General features: G+C 38.3%; 1 protein-coding gene across 4 annotated transcripts in view; it reads right to left on the bottom strand.

The window, feature by feature from the left end:
• Nucleotides 1-239: 239 nt before the first annotated feature.
• Nucleotides 240-18,186, bottom strand: part of ZNRF2 (zinc and ring finger 2) — a 71,303-nt gene continuing 53,356 nt past the window's right edge. For 2 of the 4 annotated variants that reach the window (XM_054726045.1, XM_054726041.1), the window contains 3 exons: nucleotides 12,005-12,110; nucleotides 10,310-10,389; nucleotides 6,555-8,239 (listed from right to left, as the gene is read on the bottom strand). In XM_054726045.1, the coding sequence (XP_054582020.1) occupies nucleotides 10,332-10,389; nucleotides 12,005-12,110 (164 nt within the window). In that variant the 3' untranslated portion in view covers nucleotides 6,555-8,239; nucleotides 10,310-10,331. Of the gene's footprint in view, nucleotides 968-6,554; nucleotides 8,240-10,309; nucleotides 10,390-12,004; nucleotides 12,111-18,186 lie in introns of those variants that run through there. The other 2 variants (XM_054726042.1, XM_054726043.1) reach the window with 2 other exon arrangements.

An 18,186-nucleotide genomic window follows, 5' to 3' on the forward strand; every position in this document is an offset into this window, starting at 1 on the left:
GAAATTAAAAATTTAAGAACAGCATAATTTACAATAACACTATAAACCATGCAATAATTAGGTATAAATTTATCAAGATCCATATGCTGAAAACTATAAAATACTGAAGACTGTTTAAAAAACCGAAATGAATGGTGATATTATGTGCTCCATGGCTGGAAGAGTTCATGTTGTAATCTATAGATTCAATGCAATCTCAAAGTACCAGCAGGAGTTTTTGTAGCAATTGACAGATTGGTTCTAAACTTCACAGGAAAGACCAAAGGAACTAGAAAAACGAACATTTTGAAAAGAAAAGAAAAAGGAGGAAAGTTGGAAGACCTACATTCCCTAATTTCAAGATTACTGCAAAGCACAAAGCTATAATAACCAAGACAGTGCAGTATTGAGAAAGGGTAGAAATAGGCAAATCAGTTTGGCAGTATCTTACAAAGGTAAAAAAATATTTACCATACAACTCAGTAATTCCACTCCTAGGCATTTATTCAAGAGAGATGAAATCACATGTTCACATAAGATTTATATGTAAATGTTATAAACACTTTATTCATAATAGCCCCAAATTAGAAATAGCCCAGGTGTCCACCAATAGAATAGTTAACAAACTGTGGTATATTCATACAATGGACTACTACTCAGCAATAAAAAAGAACTGATTCCAGCAACAACACTGATGCCTAGCACAGAGACGATGAGCAAAACAAGCCTTACACAAATAAAGGGCATTCTGAATGTTTTCATCCGGTCCACAGTGACACGAAGCAGGTCAGTGCTGCCCAGGGCTGAGGACGGATGGGTGGGACCTGAGTGGAAAGGGCTGGCGGTAACTTTTGAGGGTTGATACAAATGTTCCCTATTTCAGTTATGACGACAGCTGCTCAGGTGTCCAAACTCATCAGACCGTACCCTTCCAATGGATGTTTTTGTTGTATGTAAATTAGAACTTGTTCAAGTTGATTTTTAAAAGCTGTGAAAAAAAAATGGTTAGAAATATAACACGGTTCTTGTTGAGGAAACAAGCCTCTCAAAACGAAAACGAGTTCCCACATCTGTGTCTGGCTGTCTCGACCGCAATCCGTGTTTGCAGTACTTTCATCGGTTTTCATGTTTCAGCAGCACTCACACTTACCAGTCAGATAAAGAATTTTCCAGTGACTTTACGACTCTTACCCCTTGAAAGCTCTGACACAAATGCTTATTCAAGAAGTAGGTTTCGCACACCCACGCTAGTCATGTATTTGCTATGCCATACCCATTACCAACTTTTGCCTGGAGTTATAATTTTCCCCAGGAGCTGACCCGTTTCCTGGTCCTCCTCTTGCCAACCTGACCCACCCCTCCCAACAGCAGCATCCCTCGGACAGCAATATGCACCCTTCCTGTCTTGTCTACTTCCACAGACTCTGCTTCCCACAACAGCTTTCTTCCGCTGTGAATGTCTGAGGACACTGGCAGGATGGAAAGATATGGGACAGATGAACCAAAGAGAAAACCCAACCATGCTTCAGAGTGCACCTCAGCACTCCACTAAGCAAACCTGGGGAAGCACGGCCCTACTCCAACGGGCATCTGTGGGTAAGAGGGGGCAGGGGTGCTGGGAAAGGTCGTCAGCCAACCTAGACATTCAACTAGCTCAGTGTACTTACCATGCACTTACCGCCTCCTCTAACAGTGCTGGCAACAATTGTGTCTAATACCTCCTGAACCCTAACAGCCACCCACATACACACTCCCCTGCTTCCTCACAACTTGCCCAGTATTCCTGACTGGCTTCTCAAGGCTCTGCCTTCCATTTAAGATCCAATCCCTGGTGTCAGAATTGGTGTTCTTTATCTCAGGTTCTCCAGCAGATACTTCTGGCATAATCAGCTTTTCCCAGGCAGAAATCTTGTCCTTAACACATTGCAGACGGATCACGAGAATTCTCGTGTTTTCTGTTCTACAGCTTGTGGCCAATCATACTTTAAAAAGGTATTAGCTTGTAAGAACATGTAATAAATAATTTCAAAAGCAAGCCTTTAACATTTATGTAAAACGTTTTTGTACTTGTTCAATAGAAATTTATCTGGCCACTGGGTAAAGCTAGCAATAAAACTACGGGTCCGCAAAGTATTAAGATGTGATAAAAGTACAACTGGGAGTTGTCCTGGTATTGTCTTTCATGCCTTACAATAAATGACCACCAAAATGAGTTGTTTCTACAGCACTCTAAATTTTAAGTTCTTCCATTCTATTGCCATTGCTTTAGCTTTGCCCCTTACCATCTCGCCTGGATTACTATAAATTTCCTACCGCTAGTCTCATCCTTTTCTTCCTGATTTGTCTTTTTCCTGTTTAAAATACTTCAATTATAGTTTGGCACATACATTCCTTCAGGATTTGTCACCTGCTTAACTATCTAGATATAGCAACTCCAAGACTGTCATGTTTGGCTGAGGTATGCTTTCTGCCTTGGGAATACCCTTCCCAAACTTTCCACTCCACACGTCCTTTAATCCGTATCTCCTAGAGCAGTGGTCGGCAAACTGCGGCTTGCGAGCCACATGCAGCTCTTTGGCCCCTTGAGTGTGGCTCTTCCACAAAATACCACGTGCAGGCGCGCACGTACAGTGCGATTGAAACTTCGTGGCCCATGCGCAGAAGTCGGTTTTCGGCTCTCAAAAGAAATTTCAATCGTACTGTTGATATTTGGCTCTGTTGACTAATGAGTTTGCCGACGACTGTCCTACAGCTAGGATCTGTTTGCTCCTAAAGACTTGGTTTAATCATGACCCTCCTTACTACTTGCACAACACGCTGTGGATCTGTCTATCACAGCATTTATTATTCTTTATTATGTTACCCTGGTTCACTTCACCCAATAAAGAATAGTTCCTAGAGGTCGGCTATCTTTGATTTCAATATTCTCGGTCCCCAACAGTCCATAGAACTAAGTAGTGCTTAATATATAATTGCCGAAATAGAAAATCTCTAGATTTTAGCAAGAGGGAAGATCAGAACTCACAATGTCCTCTATTATAGTTAGGTTTCTTAAACACATCAGCTAAGGTCTAAGGCATTACTCCTACACCTCATGACTGGAGAGACTAACAAAAATTATTTATTCATAAATGGCACACATATTTTCATTGTTCATAATAACCACTAAACATTATTAGATGCTCTAGTTGTCTGGTGCATTTCATCCTCACAACAACCTTGAGGTAGGCAGCAGTATTACCTCTTTCTATAGGCAAAGGCGAGGCACAGAGAAGCTTAAGTATCTCGCCCTACGTCACGGACATGGCAAACTAGGCAGTCTGGTTCCAGACAGAATCCATGCCCTTAACCACTTAACCACTACGCTACAAACAATACTTCCTTCATCCTGAAAACTGTGCTGCAAGTACAAAATTTACAAATAGGTTTTACATTAGAAATTTCAAAGTATATCTCTACACATGGTTAAGGTAATGAAGAAAGAGCTTTTTCTCCACTACCAACACAGTCATTTCTTACGTTACCACAAAATTTTAACCAATACTTTTGGATTCAATTTTGTGATAATGATTATACAAAAGCAGATAGAGAAACTGTAACATTAGTTAACTCATGGTAACCTTTCAGCGATCAGATAATTCTGTTTTACTGTTATGTACTGTCAACTTGTAGACATAAAGGTGGAAATGACAGATTTTCTTGAAAGCATTCTTCTCTTATATTCTGCTTCTATATTACAGGATAGTTTGGCAAGATCATTTGTAAGCTTTATTTATCAAAAATATCAATTATGAATTGTTCCATTTTAATTAAGAACTAGGAATCAAAGAAACCAGTCACTCTGTGTCTAAGACTTGGGGTCCTGACAGGTGCTCCACAGTCCAGGGCAGAGCTAAGCAGTACAATACCACTTCTAAAAATTTCATTTATTGCTGGGGTGTACGTTTATACCATGCTGCTCTTTGCCTCTCTATAAATAAGCAACCAACAGTCTACCTACCTTATTATTAGCCACTGGTCTAAAACTAATGATGGCTTAAGTACCTGAAAATGTACCAACTCCGTAAAGAAAGTAATGCTGCATTTTCATCAACATCAACACATCTGGTTTTCTTCAATGCCTTTTACTTTCCACAGAGACTCACCTGACTTAAAAGACCAAGTATTCCCCATTCAATGCAGGAATTCTGTGATTTAAAAAGAACATTCAATTCCCTACCTTAAGCACAGCATTCACAGAATACGGTAGGCACTCAAAGTATTCTCTGGGTAAATCATTACGAAAGTTTCACCAGCTGTTCCTGAGTAAAACTCACCACTGGAGCACAACAAGTAGCCACTTCCTCTGCAGAAAACCAAGTGGCAATTTAGTTTCAGAATGGAAAGATCCCAGTAGAGATGAAAAGTTCCCAGTAAAAAAGATAACTGAACTATTGTTATTCACAATACAGCAAAGAAAACATTAGAAGTTACATATCTCAGGAAAAAGGGGGGGAACGGGCCAAACACAAAATATTGGCATGGCAGAATTTTTAACTTAGAAAATATCTGTACAAGAACAAGGGACACATCACATTTAACCAGCCATTGTCAATATGTACTGAGCTCACCTCAGAATAAATCGAATTGCAAGAAAATGGCCCAAATGAACTAGAAGACTTCCTGCAACAAATAGTACTATATTTAATAAGCAACATTTACCTCTATGTAGTTTTATAAAGTTCCCAATAACCGAATTTATATGGACCCTTCCTCTGCAAAGAGTAAGATGATTTCGCTATTATTATCAATGCATAATGTGGATGTCAATTAGATGGTAAATTCAATTATTCATGAGTTTTTTATTAAAGAATCTCATGCTTTGTTCAAATGTAGCTTACTGTTAGGAAATTTCCCTTCTTCCACTCTCCAAGTCAGTAAAAAAAAATTAGGCAATATTTACATTGAATTTACAATCTGTTTCATTTAAAGAAAGACCCATATGTCTTGTTATGATTATGTTAATTTAAATGATTGCCCTTACAGGTTACTAGACCCAACTTTAGAAAGTAAAGCAAGCTTTGAAGTGGAATCTGCCATTTTATTAACTGAAATACATATTGCAAATATGCTGAGGGTGCCCCTCAGGCATTTGGGCTACATATTCCACTAATTTAGTGGGTGAAAACGGAAATAACTGTATACCTATAAAAGAAATAGAAAACCTATATAGTATGCAACAGATAACAGCATGTTTTTAAATGTTTCAGCTACTACAAAAAAATCAGTTATAGAAACCATTATTTATATTTCAATCATAAACACTGCTCTTAAAACAATCTATATCTGATTTATAACCATCTCTGAAAAACACAGGTTAATGAGCTTGCTTAGTCTTTTTCTCTGGCAAAGAGCCAAAAGTCAGACAATAATTCTGCTCTCTTACACATCCTGAGGGGGAGGGGGGGGGGGAAGAAAGTCAGATCTCAGTAAGACGAAGAGTCAAAACTGGCAGTTAAATCCATTATGAAGAAAAGTGACAGTGAAGTGAAATTTCAGAACATACTGCTTCCTATATTCGCAAGTGTGATCTTATTTGAAAGTAAGTATTTACAAAGATTCTAGAAAGCTATCACCAACTTGATAACCTAGGCTTTCAATCTTTATTTTGTCTCCATAATATTCAGCTGCCAGTACTTTGAGCTACACATTTAAATATCAAATGTCATTTTATGTCCTACTTACACTATTCAGTGTCTGCATACAGGGTAATAAATATTATGTGGCATTATGTAGAATATTACTTATAACATTTTCCAGAAGAGCAACTTTGAATAAAAACGGAGCATCGGGGCTTGAAAAGCATTTTTTTTTTCAATTTCTCAGTTCTTTTTAGGAAGTTATTGATGGAGACTGCATTTAAAGTAAAAATGCTAACTTTTGTAAGTTTTAATAAAAAAAAGGACTGCTATAAACAAGTTAAGTCAATACTGTTCCAGACAAACGCAGTGACAAGTCGCGCTTGACACTGACAGACGCTGAGCAGCTGCAGCACAGACCTCACAGAGGGAGACGGAGGTGTGGTCCAGGATCAACGCCGAGGGGAACCGAGGGGAACCTATGCCAACACACTCTAAAAGTCAGTGAGTAAATCGTATCAGAAAGTCAACTTCCACAAGAACTCTAGCAGTGAATCACCACAGCTACAGTAAATCCTTGCCTTCAATGGAAGACAACAAAGTAACATTATACCAGAGGTAGAAAAAAATGAATTATTCACATTCTAAGAGGTTTTTCCTGCGGTGTGTGTGTGTGTGTGTGTGTGTGTGTGTGTGTGAGCTTACAAAACTGAAAATGTGGAATAAAGTGGATTCATATTAAGATTTCATGATAACAACAACAAAAAAAATTAAGGAAAGAATATTTTCCTGGAGGGAAAAATATTTTCCAAAACTGATTTAAAAAGCACCTATGAAACTGTGCTGTCAGCTGTCACACTGGAGGTTTGGGGTTCTTTTATCAAGTGCAGCATAACAAAGGCATTTCACAGCATAACTTTAGGGAAAATGTTATCCGGTCTAGAATCACACAGAAAGCAATGAAAAACCTCTTTTAATTGTTTATAATACACAAATTTTGCTGGGTAGCAACAGTTGCTCCTGTACATGCCCTTCAAAAAAAAAAAAAAAAAAAAAAAACCACAAAAGAGAAACAGAAGCAATAGAGAGAAAAAAAGAGAATAAAGAATAGTAGCATTAAATAGAAAAACAAATACTTAAATACATGAAGAAGGCTTAAAACAAGGAAATGTTTCTGTGCCACTCTCACTTATGCCGAGTGAAGTGCACTGCTTAAATGCTCACTGATAACATCTCCCCAAGTTGAAAATAGCAATCTACTTATTGGGATTTCTGATATTCAAACACAAAAAAAGAAAAAAAATAGGACATTTCTGTATTGCAGCCCTAATAACTCTATCCCAGTATTTTTTAACCATTCAGATGTATTTTGTGGGAATATTTATTCACATAATTTTGTTTAATACATTTCTTTCTACACAAGACTGAATTTAAATGTTCTATAACATTTTCAATTACAGTAACAACACACTAATAAATTATAAATTAACAAAATCTTCATATTTGCTTTAAAAATCATTTATCAAACACTAACTTCCAGATTATCTGGAAAATTAAAGATGCAAACTGCTATAAATCTGACATCCTAATTGATTTCTGATTTTTAAAAGTATATAAAAGTCCCTCAAATTATTCCAAGTTCCACTCAAGAAAATTTTATTTTACTCTTTTCATAAGTTATGAAGCTTACAACCTGCTAAAACATTTTACCCAAATGTGGGAAAACTGCCTGGAGATGCAAAGCACAATTAAATAATTACATGAAAAGAACAAATGAAAATACCCGTTAAAACAACATTACTGTAGCTGGCAGCACTTAAAACTGGTAATTTGTATTTTTTTTTAAAGTTGCATAGCTGCAAGGTGATTCGTTGCTGATTAGCTGTCGAGCAGTTTTATTTAAGAGGAAAGAATATACTTAAGAAATTACAATTCAGTAGACAATCCAATATTTAATTCATTAAAATGTAATTATGTAACCTGATTTACTCTTTGGACTGCATTCTGATAACATTAAACTTTTAATTTAAAATGTTTAAGTATTTTAGCTTTCCTATGTAGAAGTCTATTTTCCACTCTTGGGGGGGAAAATATTAGAACTTGAGATCATGGTCTACATTCAGAGAATGTTTCACTGCTTGATTACATTTCTTGGTTTCACATTTAAGACTTTAATTTATAGAAAGAAAAGTATGTGGTCTTCAACTTAAAAATAGATGAATGCAGAAACATCACGTTGGGGAATATAAAGAGACCCCAAACTAAAAAACACAACAAATCAAAACACTAGTTACGCAGCTCTAAAGAACTTAATAAAAAGTAAATCAACTTTTAAATCAGTTAACTTTGGCGTCTGCATACAAAATGCTTATCAGCATTACCGATGTAGATGACTATTAAGGGATGTGCAGCATTTTCAAAATCCCTGTGAGTCCTTATGTCATGTTTGGTGCACTGAGTTCTGTGGCAAATGTCCTCCCTCCAGCAGGGTTTTTCCCTATATGATTGTCCACCTCTGCATCAACTGAGTCACACAGAACTCAGATTTTTGGCCGAGTATGCCTGCATTTTTTGTTTTGTTTTTCCAGAGACAGATCCCCATTTCCTCTTGTTTTTTAAGCATCTTGAGAAGAGAAGAAAACCTGTGTAAAAGTAGATACATTTTGATTTAAGCAAAGGTCCACACTAGTAATACAAATCAAAACAAACATTTATTTCCCATGAACATTGCTTCAATCACCGTAAATTTTCACACACTTTCTATTCTAAAAACTCATAAAGGTAGTGTTCTTCAAAAGAACAGATCAAGGACACACAGAAGGGCCAATTAAAGCTTAAAATATCACAAAAAATCACCATCACATAGTTATCTCCCCTCTACAATAAAGACTATGTCAACATTTCAACTTTGTCATCATTCTACTTGTTACGGTGATCTGTGATCAGGGATCTTTGACGTTACTATCGTCATTGTTTTGGAGCACCACACACCATCCCACATAAGACAAACTTAATCGATAGATGTTGTGTTCTGACTGCTCCAGCAACTGCCCGGTCCCCAGTTTCTCTCCTTCTCCTTGGGCCTCCCTATTCCCCGAGACACAACAATATTGAACAATGGCTAATTACTAACCCTACAATGACCTCTAAGTGTTCATGTGGAAGGAAGAGTCCCACACTCTCACTTTAAATCAGAAGCTAGAAAGGAGTAAGCTTAGTGAGAAAGGCATGTTGAAAAATGAGATAGGCTGAAAGCTAGGCTCTTGTACCAGTTAGCCAAATTGTCAATACAAAGGGTAAGCTGTTCTTCTTTTTAATTATTGATTTCAGAGAGGAAGGAAGAGGGAGACATAGAAACATCAATGATGAGAGAATCATTGATCAGCTACCTCCTGCATGCCCCCCCCCCCCCCACCACTAGGGATCAAGCCATGACCTCCTGATTCATAGGCTGATGCTCAACCAATTAGCCAGGCTGGCTGGGCCAAAGGACAAGTTCTTAAAAGAAGTTAAAAGTGCTACTCCACTGAATGCACGAATAAGAAAGCAAAACAGCCTTATTGCTGATATGGGCAAAGCTCTACTGGTCTAGAGAAGATCAAACCAGCCACATTCCTCTATGCCAAAGCCTAATCCAAAGCAAAGCCCCAACTCTCTTCAATTCTAAGGAGGCTGAGAGGTGAGGAGGCAGAAGGAAAGTGTGAAGCTGGCAGAGGTTGGTTCATGAGGTTTAAGGAAAGAAGCCGTCTCCATAACATAAAAGTGCAAGGTGAAGCAGCAAGTGCTGATGGAGAAGCTGCAGCAGTTATCCAGAAGGTCTAGCCAAGGTAACGAAGGTGGCTACATTCCACCACACACGTGCATGTGGACAAAACAGCCTTACAGATGTCATCTAGGACTTTCACAGCCAGAGAGGAGAAGTCAGTGCCTGGCTTTGAAGCTTCAAATGACAGGCTGACTCTCTTGCGAGGGGCTAATGCAATTAAGTTGAAGCCAATGCTCATTACCAACCTGAAAGTCCTGGGGCCCTTAAGAATGCTCAACCTACTCTGCTACATAAACAAACAAACAAAACCTGGAGAGCAGCATGTAAACCATGGTTTACAACATGGTTACTGAATATTTTAAGCCCACTGCTGAGACGTACTGCTCAGAAAAAAATTCCTTTCAAAATAGTACTGCTCACTGACAATGTACCTGGTCACCCAAGAGCTCTGAGGGAGATGTACAATGAGATGATTGCTGTTTTCATGCCTGTTAACACAGCATCATTAGGTAGCCCAGGAAATCAAGCACTAATTTTGACTTTCAAGTTTTATTCAAGAAATACATTTCGCAAAGCTGTATTTGCCAGACAGTCATTCCTCTGAAAACCCTCTGGAAGGATTCGGTACTACAGATGCCATTAAAAACATTAGTGCTTCGTGGGAAGAAGGCAAAACATCAACACTACAGGGTTAGGAAGTTGATTCCAACCCTCATGGGTGACTTTGAGGGCTCTAGACTTCAGGGGAGGAAGTACCTGCAGATGCAGTGGAAAGAGCAAGAGAACCAAGATTAGAAGTGGAGCCTGAAGGTGGGACGGACTTGTGGCAATTTCATGAAACGCCTGAACGGATGAGGAGTAGTTTGGAAAAGCCAAGAAAATGGTTGAGAATGTATAATCCAGATAACACTTCAAAAGGCAATTAAAACAAAAAAGGGAGAATTACCTATAAAACAGGAAACTGATGCTTAATCGGAAGGGTGCTCAGGGCAAGATCTATTTACTTCAAACCATTCATCTATGCAGCTAGAAAAGAATAAAACCAGAAAAAGTGAAACACTTATGCTTAACTATTAATGTCATGACAGCCATAATAAAACTGCTTACCTCTTTGCAAAAGAAAAATGAAATACTTTTAAGTGATCATATTTGGCATCTACATATAAGATAAAAATGTGTTTATTACATTTTGCTTATTCTAAGCAGTTAAGGAAATAATCTTTGTAAAATTATGCTATAAAATACTTTAAAATTTAAGCAACAATCATTATAAAAAGAATCAAAAGAACTACCACTTTACCAATATTCAAAATCAAATGACAAATCTGAAAAGCTGTGTTTCTCTTCAAAATAGTTATTCATTTATATAAATATCAACCTGTTCATATCACCTATCAGAGTAATCAAAAACTGCTTTTAAATTTTAATTCTTGACAATACTGCATCACATTTTAAAAGACCATATTTATATGTGAATATTAAATACTTATTTTAACTCTATTCCATCCTGTAATACATATACATACACAAATAAGTATATCATCATCCACTCGCATTTATGAAGTATTTTATGATTTTGTTGGGACGTTAAATATTAGGGTGCACACCATTATCCTGTCGATCTGCACTGTTCAATGCAGTAGCTACGTACCACATGTGGATGTTTAAACTTAAATTCATTAAGGTGAAATGAAAGAAAAATGCAGTTCCTTAGTCACACTAGCCACACTTCAAGTGCTCAACAGCCACATGGCTGGTGGCTCCTCTACTAACAGTACGAATACAGAACACTCCCATCACCACAGAAAGCTCCCTGTGGCAAATGATAAACTTAAGAAACTTGCCCAACAACTAGGAAGTTTCCCCAGCAGGATGCAAACTATTTAACATTCTCTCCGTTGACACATTTCAAGTTTGCACATGCCATAAACCAAGATGGTTTGGCCCTTGCTGGTTTGGCTTAGTGGATAGAGGGTTGGCCTGGGGTCCCAGGTTCAATTCTGGTCAAGGGCATGTACCTTGGTTGCAGGCACGATCCCCAGTCCTGGTCGAGGCGCATGCAAGGAGGCAACCAATCACTGTTTCTGTCTCTCCCCCTCTCTTTAAAAAAATGGACAAATATCCTCGGTGAGGATTAACACAACCGCCCCCCCGCCCCACACACACACACACGACAGCGTGGCTAATACTCTTGTTGTAGTTAATTTAAAATTTTTCCTGTGTTGCTCTGACACCACAAATACTTTAGAAGAAACCAGGCGGAATCTGGAGCCAAACAGACATGGGTAGAACCTCGGCTCTTCCATGTACTAGCCAGGTGACCTTGGAGAGGTTTTTACTATGGTCCCTCAGCTTATTTCCTATTGTGAAATGAGACTGATACAAGGCTGACATGAGAGACCTATTTTAGAAGCTGTGAACAATACCTGGGTCACAGTAAATGCTGGGCAAATGATAGATTTTTGGGTATAAACAGATATGGGCTTAAATCTTAATTCTGGCAGTAAAAAGGGGCATTTATTTGTTAAGAAATGGGGGAGGGAGTTTCAATGAAGAAGAAACCTTTTCCGCCCTCACTACAATGTCTGACACTCTGAGGGAGATCTCGGCTAACATCGTGTGTGAGCAGAGATAAACTCACCCTTTATGGTAGATGCACAGACAAGGCAGCCGTGCTATCGTGTCCCCCTGCTGCAGGTCTTCCAGGCAGATCGCACATTCCCCAGTATCTTTACTCAGGACATCCTCTGAGGAAAGAGGAAACAAATGCAGGACAATAATCAGAAAAAAGAACCACGTGAATGCTAACGGATAAAGAGTGATGACTGGCATATTTTGTCAGGAATATGTAAAACTCCGCATCCATATTTGAAGTAAAGCGGAAAGACTGCACCAATCTCTACCTAAACACTGAAGACAGAGTAAGGTAAGGAAGTTTCCAAAAATTAAGTATTTGTACTATAAAAACCAACAAATTTAACTGTGCCCATAAATGTAATAGTTCCTTGTAGAAAAGTACATTCCATAAGCATTCCCCCTTTAGTTATTAATTTTGAGACCGCAGATTACGAGGAAACACAAACTCCATGTGGCCTATAAAAGAGAAGGTAGCAGCAGATGATTTACCCGAAAGGCTGGAGGGGGTACCAGGGCAACTTCTGCAGAAAAAAAGGCCTTAGCAGAAGGATTTATGCTTTTGGAATCTAGGGAATACGGCTGAGGTGAGTGTTCCCTAGATAACTACTGAGTAGCGGCTCACAAGCTAATATGTCACAACAGGAGTCTTAACCTGAAAAGGATTTCCAGACAAGTAAAGCTGGGTAAGTGAAAAATGCTGCTTAATAATGGCCCCCTCAAGTATCCTTGCCCCCTTTTTCTTTTCTTAACCCTGGAGGTCCCACCCTCTACCCTAACTCCACCCCATCCCCAACCCCAAGTCTTGCCTCCTTCTCTTGATTTCCATTTATCTTTTTTTAAATTCTGGACAGCTTTCCACAGATAGGGAACCAGTTTAACGTAAAGCACCTACCTAATTAGTGATAAAGTTAATCAGTAAATGGAGACCCACAAAATAAGGCCACCCTAGTGGCCCCATCCATGTCACAAACCTAACCCAAAATCAGCATGCACTAGGGGAACACCTCACTGTCAAGGGAACCTAACACCAATCAGTCCTCCCACTCAGTTTCAGCCAGCTTACTACCCTACCCTAGAAAGTAGGACCTGGAGCTCCCCGCCAATCATGCCCTTTCTCGTCTCTTTGAACACTCTATAAAACCTGCTCCTGCCCAAAACCCCTCAGAAAGTGCTAGTTAGGCAATGTACACCCCCAACCCCTGGACTGGTTTCCACTGAATAAAGAACATCAAACTTATTACTAAATGGTTTTAGATTTGACACTAGGATGATGATAGTGAGAACAAAAAGAAAGGGATCTGAAGGAAACACTGAAAGTATAATTCCAGATAATCTATAATAATAAAAGCATAATATGCTAATCAGACCGGGCGACCTTCCAGATGAAGCCAGGGCTGCGAGGGAAGCCCAGGTCCCGGGTGCCAAAGGGAAGCTGGTGCCAGCAGCTGAGGAAAGGAAGGCCCACTCTTGCATGAATTTCGTGCATCGGGCCTCTAGTATATTCTCACCACTTGGATTTTTTTTACCACAAAGATATACCACACATCATAAATATTTTTATAAAAAAAACCATCACTTTTTATCAAGCATAAAACACCAATGATTACCTATTAGTTTTACATACCACCAAGTAAGGGGGAAAAATGCCTCCATTAAACTATGATACAAATCAATTTTAAGATGCATCTCATTTTTCAAAGTATGAAGAAGAAGCGTGTCTTAAAATTGATGAAATAGGGTATCATATTTTCCATATTTGGAATACATTAACAATGCATCTAGATTTAAGTCTAAATGAGCTATAGAATCTCAAATGTCATAAATTAAGAAAATGAGATGGATCAGATTTTAATAGAGAAAAAGTATTACCATATTTTTGCCATAGACGTCTATGTAACAGAAGTAGAAATTCACTAAATACAGGCTTCTGAATGCTTTGTTCACAGAAAAATAACTGTCTTACAATACATTTAAACTGATCTATGACTGTCAAGTCTCATTTGTTTATTGCAATAGTTTTTTTTTTATTAATCTTTGATTTGGGATAACTTTAACATCTTAAAAGGCCTTGGTTTTATCTTGCTTATAAGAACATTTATTTACAGTGCAACAAAGATAAATCTAATCCTATCTAATAAAGAGGGAATATGCTAATTGACCCTCACACCATCGCAAAGATGGCAGTGCCCACTGCCACTAAGGAGGGAATATGCTAATTGACTACCACGTCCTCAAAGATAGCGGCGCCCACAGCCAATAAGGAGGCATATGCTAATTGACTGCCATGCCCTCAAAGATGGCAGCGACCACAGCCACAAGATGGCAGCGCCCAGTTCCCTCAGCCCTGCCAGGGTGGCAGGCACGCAGCCAGACCTGCTCTGGAGTTCCCAAGTCCCCTCATCCCCCCAGCCACCCAGGGCTGGCCTGAGGCACAGGCAAGCCTCGGATGGCGGCTGCCCAGCTGCCCAGGGCCGCCCGAGGCTCAGGTAACCAGGGCCGGCTGAGGCTTGCACTGCTGGCAGTGGCAGCGGCAGAGGTGTGATGGTGGTGTCGCCTTCCTCTGATTGCTAGATCGCCTCCTGCCCCTGAGGGCTCCTGGACTGTGAGAGAAGGCAGGCTGGGCTGAGGGACCCCCCTCCAGTGCATGAATTTTCATGCACTGGGCCTCTAAGTCTGCATATAATATAATATCTATCGTAACAATGTATTTTGAAAAGTAAGAATGTTATGTCATACTTTGTAGGTATTAAGTTTAAAGACTTTTTGTTTAATCTAGAATGCCATATTAAAATCAGTCATGTTAATCATAGGCTCCCTAAATCTTAGTAATGAAAAATTATCAGAACTATATTTATATTAAGAAAGGTACACCTATATAGAAGAACATTCTAAGCACATTAATTTCAACACAGGAGTAGCCCTCTGTTTATTCACTGTAAATAGTTTCTAGTGACACGGTCTCTGATCAGAAAATTAAAAGCCAATGTTAGCATATTATAGCACCTGCTCAACTGCATTTTGATAAGCATTTCTGAGTTAAAAGACAGTTCACTCACTGCAAAACCTCAGTAACTGCCTCAAATAGCAAATGCTTAATTTTCAAATTTGAAAGTAATTTCCAATAGAATCTGTCTTTGTATTTTTGAAAATATGTTTTATTTTTGAAAATCCACTACACAATGTGATTAACTGTAGCCTACCTGAGGGTTTGCTAGAGTATGCACCTCTCCCACCCCATCATGATATGATCTTTTCATTCACTTTTGAGCTTATTAGTAATGTGATGTATTCAGAGTTAAAAATGGCCTGCAAATACCACTAAATCCAGGACACTGAAGCATCTTCAAGACAGCTGAGGAAAGATTACTAAAAATCTTCAGCCAAGCCCTAGCCGGTTTAGCTCAGTGGACAGAGTATTGGCCTGCAGACCAAAGGGTCCTGGGTTCAATTCAATTCTGGTCAAGGCACATACCTTGGTTGCAGGATCTTTGGGCCCTGGCCCTGGTCGGGGCTTGTGCAGGAGGCAACCAATCGATGTGTTTCACATCGATGTTTCTCTTTCTCTCTTCCACTTTCCCTAAAAAAATCAATGGAAAAATATCCTTGGATGAAGATAAAAAAAACACACAAACTTCAGTCAAGCAACTGAAAGCATTCATGAAGCTACTTATTACCCACGGCAATACGGAGGCAATGCCGGAGGACCTGGGCTCAATGAGAGCAGACTACTAGTGTTAAGGAGCCACAACTGATCTCAGGGAAGCAGAAGGGGGAACACTAATGGACTTAACTCCCAGAGCTGGCTACTCTGGAGTCCTCCTCGCCACCAGCACTGATCAAATGGAGAGACAGACCATCAAGATTGTGAACAGGAAACGAAACTGAATTGCTTTTTCAAGTGTGGTTGCTCATCTACCTACATATCAGTCTTATTCATGTGGTCTACGCAATAAGTTATCTACATGTACTGAAATAGGAGAAGAAAAATTAAACCTGGAAGAGAGCAATGATTTTTAGCCAGAGGTGGGCACCAGAATCACTTGGGTATGCATTCTGTCTCAATGTAAGAAAAAAAATTACATATACCTGGACCCATCCCCAGAGATTCTGAAATATACACCTACCTGAAAACACAACTACTATCAAGGAAACAGCATGTTGAAGTAGAAAGAGCGTAAGACTTAAAGTTGAAAACATAATATGAATTTCCATTCTCACTATTGGTTAGCTAGGCAACTGCAAAATGTTGGTCAACCTTGAGTTTCCTTTCACTCTTTTTTAACATAAGTATAATAAAGGCACTCAAATATTATGGAGATGAAATTTTAAAGAATTATGTGAAAAATTTTGTTGTAAAACTATACAAAATATTAGAAAGTACTTTGCAGACTTCTCCAGTAACCAAGTTTATTTTTCTATTTTTCCCCCTCCCCACTCTGGTATTCTAGTTGTTTCAATTTTACATAATGTCAGAAATAATGCCTTGGCCACCAGAAACTTCCACAGAATACTCCTGATCTAGCCACTTCTAGAGACCTATTACAATAGACAGGCTGGGAACAGCCCCAATCAAGTGATACTGCCTAATTAATTTAAATGTTTTGGCTTCATTCTATATTTAAAGGTATTACAAATGTCCCCTTTGTTACATGCTTTTAGACATATTTAAGTCTTTTAAATTTTTTAATTTTACGAGGTAACTAATGCTACCTCCATTTTACTGATAAGCAAATTGAGGCTCAAAGAAGTTAAGTAACTTACCAGAAGTTACAACAACTACTGAGTCCTGGACTCAGAATTCAATTTTAGACTAATCACTTGGCCTTTTTACTACCTCATGAATTTTGCTACAAGAAACAATTTCACTTTGAAATAACATAATTACTGACGCAAATGAACTGTTTTAGGCAACTGTAAGTTTGAAATACTCAAGATGGAAATGGCTACCATATGTAAAGAAAATGGCTCAAGGCTAGTCATATACTTCATCTTCGAAAGTTACTAAACTGTTATAAAAACTGGTACCAGAAATGAGCTTACATGTTGCTTCTAACTTCCTTCTACTGAACAGGAAAACAGCGCTGTCCTCAGAACTCTCCGTGACCACAGAAACAGTCCCTCATCTGTGCTGCCCAAAATGGCAGCTGCAAGCCACGTATGGCCCAAAAGGAGCACTTGAAATGTGACCAGTGCAACTGAAGAATTACAGTTTAAATTTTATTTAATTTTCATAAATATGAAACCTTAAAATATAGAGAAGACAAGGAGCATACACTTATAAACTAATAAAAAACTTCCGTAAATTGCTATTTCACTTGTAGCCTCAAGCTCTTAATTTTCATTGCCCAAAGAAATTACTTAAAATTCAAGCAGCCAAATACATAAAATTAAAATATTTAGCAAGGACAAGCACATATTCATACAGTAATTGCAGATGGAGACACATAAATGAAAGCAGACAGCCAAAATCCTTTTGGGGGAAAAAAAAAAAGAAGAAGAAAGAAAAACAACAAATAAAACCAAATTTGTTAGAGGCAGCCAAGAAAACTCCATGCGAAAATTTCATCACAACTCTATTTTCAGATCAAGCATTCAAACAGGTATATGATCTTTTCAGCAAAATACAATGCCAAGCACTATTATGGATCAGGCGTTTTACCTGAAGACTTATTTTTTGTTCTTGAACCCTCAATGATAGCAGTAGAAAACAAAAGCAGCTGAAATGTGAAATAATCCCTAGAAAAATCAAGAATTAAAAAAAATTCACAACATTAGTAAGAAGCATTTACTCAAAGTATGAAAAATTGGGGCTTGCAAGGTTTATTAATAAGTACTTTGTGACAAAGTTATCTCTAATGAACTTAAAAGAAGTTAACATTCTAGATTTAGATCCAAGAGCGTTACTGTACTCAAATATACTCAGGAGAATTAGAAATGATATTTTAACAAAGGGAAATTGTCATTTTTAGTGTAAGACAAATATATCAATAAAAACATGGGATAGCATTCATTAAACTGTTTAAAACTCAAAGTTCCTAGTCAGTGTCAGTTTTTATAACTTCTTACGAAACTTATGCTATTTCCAGTAGAAATTACTAGCTGCCATTGACAATTACTGCATCAACGCTTTCTTTAGTTTAAATATAACTGAGAACTGACAAAAACATAGCCACTTTTCATCTGCAT

Source organism: Eptesicus fuscus, chromosome 14 (genome assembly GCF_027574615.1).
Source record: "Eptesicus fuscus isolate TK198812 chromosome 14, DD_ASM_mEF_20220401, whole genome shotgun sequence".
NCBI classification, from domain to species: Eukaryota; Metazoa; Chordata; class Mammalia; order Chiroptera; family Vespertilionidae; genus Eptesicus; species Eptesicus fuscus.